General features: G+C 54.0%; 1 protein-coding gene across 1 annotated transcript; it reads left to right on the top strand.

The window, feature by feature from the left end:
* Window positions 1–1834: 1834 nt before the first annotated feature.
* ETH_00008235 (uncharacterized protein) lies at window positions 1835–2004 on the top strand (the record flags this gene model as incomplete). The annotated part of the gene is made up of 1 exon (XM_013380856.1): window positions 1835–2004. A coding segment is annotated over one exon (170 nt), but the record flags the coding sequence as incomplete, so codon positions are not given.
* Between the last annotated feature and the right edge of the window lie 2000 nt (window positions 2005–4004).

Genomic DNA, 4004 nt, shown 5'->3' with positions numbered 1-4004 from the left:
CCTTGCGCTAACTTATGGATGCTTTCTCCCAGCGCGTCCTCTCTACCAACCTCAACACAAAGCCTAAAACATGCTGCTGCTGCAGCTAGCTACCATTTTCCAGCTGCGCGCGGTGTCTCGCACCTAGCTGCAACGAATGCGAGGGCGGTGGAGAGAGAGCGTGTTGGTGTGCGTGTTTGTGGGTTTGTGTTGAAGGTATTTAGTGGATGTTGAGTGTTACTCTGTGGCAGTGGATAGGGAGAGAAGCGCGGAAGTGGCGTTATGGAGGGATGCGAGTGGTGCGCAATTGGGGTTGAGCATATAGAAGGTTGAGGGTGGCGGTTTGATGAAGAGGATGGGAAGGACGTAAATTGGGGTGTTTGGTCGTTGCTGAGTCGAAGGTGAGCTGTTGGAGGTGAATAGAAGAGGGTTGAGAGGCGTAGGAGTTGTTGGGGAAGCCAACAAAAAGGCCGTCATCACCCAAAGGGATTCCCGCGGAGTCCCCTACCGCAGTACTAACCGGGCCTTGCGCCGCTTAACTTCGGAGTTCAGATGGGATCCGGTGCATTAGACGCAGTATGAACGACGGCATATCATACACTCCCTCAATACACCTCTACTTCACACACCTTCAACCAACAACTTCCCACGCAACATCCCCTCTCCAACACCACTCAACGCCCCTCACGCCCACAAAAAACAACCCACGTCCACCCACACACAGCCTTTCGACCACGCGCCCCCACGCCTTGCGCTAACTTATGGACGCTCTCTCCACAGCGCGTCCTCTCTACCAACCTCAACACAAAGCCTAAAACATGCTGCTGCTGCAGCTAGCTACCATTTTCCAGCTGCGCGCGGTGTCTCGCACCTAGCTGCAACGAATGCGAGGGCGGTGGAGAGAGAGCGTGTTGGTGTGCGTGTTTGTGGGTTTGTGTTGAAGGTATTTAGTGGATGTTGAGTGTTACTCTGTGGCAGTGGATAGGGAGAGAAGCGCGGAAGTGGCGTTATGGAGGGATGCGAGTGGTGCGCAATTGGGGTTGAGCATATAGAAGGTTGAGGGTGGCGGTTTGATGAAGAGGATGGGAAGGACGTAAATTGGGGTGTTTGCTCGTTGCTGAGTCGAAGGTGAGCTGTTGGAGGTGAATAGAAGAGGGTTGAGAGGCGTAGGAGTTGTTGGGGAAGCCAACAAAAAGGCCGTCATCACCCAAAGGGATTCCCGCGGAGTCCCCTACCGCAGTACTAACCGGGCCTTGCGCCGCTTAAATTCGGAGTTCAGGTGGGATCCGGTGCATTAGACGCAGTATGAACGACGGCAAATCACACACTCCCTCAATACACCTCTACTTCACACACCTTCAACCAACAATTTCCCACGCAACATCCCCTCTCCAACACCACTCAACGCCCCTCACGCCCACAAAAAACAACCCACGTCCACCCACACACAGCCTTTCGACCACGCGCCCCCACGCCTTGCGCTAACTTATGGACGCTCTCTCCACAGCGCGTCCTCTCTACCAACCTCAACACAAAGCCTAAAACATGCTGCTGCTGCAGCTAGCTACCATTTTCCAGCTGCGCGCGGTGTCTCGCACCTAGCTGCAACGAATGCGAGGGCGGTGGAGAGAGAGCGTGTTGGTGTGCGTGTTTGTGGGTTTGTGTTGAAGGTATTTAGTGGATGTTGAGTGTTACTCTGTGGCAGTGGATAGGGAGAGAAGCGCGGAAGTGGCGTTATGGAGGGATGCGAGTGGTGCGCAATTGGGGTTGAGCATATAGAAGGTTGAGGGTGGCGGTTTGATGAAGAGGATGGGAAGGACGTAAATTGGGGTGTTTGCTCGTTGCTGAGTCGAAGGTGAGCTGTTGGAGGTGAATAGAAGAGGGTTGAGAGGCGTAGGAGTTGTTGGAGAAGCCAACAAAAAGGCCGTCATCACCCAAAGGGATTCCCTCGGAGTCCCCTACCGCAGTACTAACCGCGCCTTGCGCCGCTTAACTTCGGAGTTCAGATGGGATCCGGTGCATTAGACGCAGTATGAACGACGGCAAATCATACACTCCCTCAATACACCTCTACTTCACACACCTTCTACCAACAACTTCCCACGCAACATCCCCTCTCCAACACCACTCAACGCCCCTCACGCCCACAAAAAACAACCCACGTCCACCCACACACAGCCTTTCGACCACGCGCCCCCACGCCTTGCGCTAACTTATGGACGCTCTCTCCACAGCGCGTCCTCTCTACCAACCTCAACACAAAGCCTAAAACATGCTGCTGCTGCAGCTAGCTACCATTTTTCAGCTGCGCGCGGTGTCTCGCACCTAGCTGCAACGAATGCGAGGGCGGTGGAGAGAGAGCGTGTTGGTGTGCGTGTTTGTGGGTTTATGTTGAAGGTATTTAGTGGATGTTGAGTGTTACTCTGTGGCAGTGGATAGGGAGAGAAGCGCGGAAGTGGCGTTATGGAGGGATGCGAGTGGTGCGCAATTGGGGTTGAGCATATAGAAGGTTGAGGGTGGCGGTTTGATGAAGAGGATGGGAAGGACGTAAATTGGGGTGTTTGCTCGTTGCTGAGTCGAAGGTGAGCTGTTGGAGGTGAATAGAAGAGGGTTGAGAGGCGTAGGAGTTGTTAGGGAAGCCAACAAAAAGGCCGTCATCACCCAAAGGGATTCCCGCGGAGTCCCCTACCGCAGTACTAACCGGGCCTTGCGCCGCTTAAATTCGGAGTTCAGATGGGATCCGGTGCATTAGACGCAGTATGAACGACGGCAAATCATACACTCCCTCAATACACCTCTACTTCACACACCTTCAACCAACAACTTCCCATGCAACATCCCCTCTCCAACACCACTCAACGCCCCTCACGCCCACAAAAAACAACCCACGTCCACCCACACACAGCCTTTCGACCACGCGCCCCCACGCCTTGCGCTAACTTATGGACGCTCTCTCCACAGCGCGTCCTCTCTACCAACCTCAACACAAAGCCTAAAACATGCTGTTGCTGCAGCTAGCTACCATTTTTCAGCTGCGCGCGGTGTCTCGCACCTAGCTGCAACGAATGCGAGGGCGGTGGAGAGAGAGCGTGTTGGTGTGCGTGTTTGTGGGTTTGTGTTGAAGGTATTTAGTGGATGTTGAGTGTTACTCTGTGGCAGTGGATAGGGAGAGAAGCGCGGAAGTGGCGTTATGGAGGGATGCGAGTGGTGCGCAATTGGGGTTGAGCATATAAAAGGTTGAGGGTGGCGGTTTGATGAAGAGGATGGGAAGGACGTAAATTGGGCTGTTTGGTCGTTGCTGAGTCGAAGGTGAGATGTTAGCGGTGAATAGAAGAGGGTTGAGAGGCGTAGGAGTTGTTGGAGAAGCCAACAAAAAGGCCGTCATCACCCAAAGGGATTCCCGCGGAGTCCCCTACCGCAGTACTAACCGGGCCTTGCGCCGCCTAACTTCGGAGTTCAGATGGGATCCGGTGCATTAGACGCAGTATGAACGACGGCAAATCATACACTCCCTCAATACACCTCTACTTCACACACCTTCTACCAACAACTTCCCACGCAACATCCCCTCTCCAACACCACTCAACGCCCCTCACGCCCACAAAAAACAACCCACGTCCACCCACACACAGCCTTTCGACCACGCGCCCCCACGCCTTGCGCTAACTTATGGACGCTCTCTCCACAGCGCGTCCTCTCTACCAACCTCAACACAAAGCCTAAAACATGCTGTTGCTGCAGCTAGCTACCATTTTTCAGCTGCGCGCGGTGTCTCGCACCTAGCTGCAACGAATGCGAGGGCGGTGGAGAGAGAGCGTGTTGGTGTGCGTGTTTGTGGGTTTGTGTTGAAGGTATTTAGTGGATGTTGAGTGTTACTCTGTGGCAGTGGATAGGGAGAGAAGCGCGGAAGTGGCGTTATGGAGGGATGCGAGTGGTGCGCAATTGGGGTTGAGCATATAGAAGGTTGAGGGTGGCGGTTTGATGAAGAGGATGGGAAGGACGTAAATTGGGGTGTTTGCTCGTTG

The sequence above is a fragment of the Eimeria tenella genome, genomic scaffold (assembly GCF_000499545.2).
Source record: "Eimeria tenella Houghton genomic scaffold, Eth_scaff960, whole genome shotgun sequence".
NCBI classification, from domain to species: domain Eukaryota; phylum Apicomplexa; class Conoidasida; order Eucoccidiorida; family Eimeriidae; genus Eimeria; species Eimeria tenella.
Note: the sequence above shows the minus strand (reverse complement) of the source record. Positions and strands in the feature narration are given on the sequence as shown.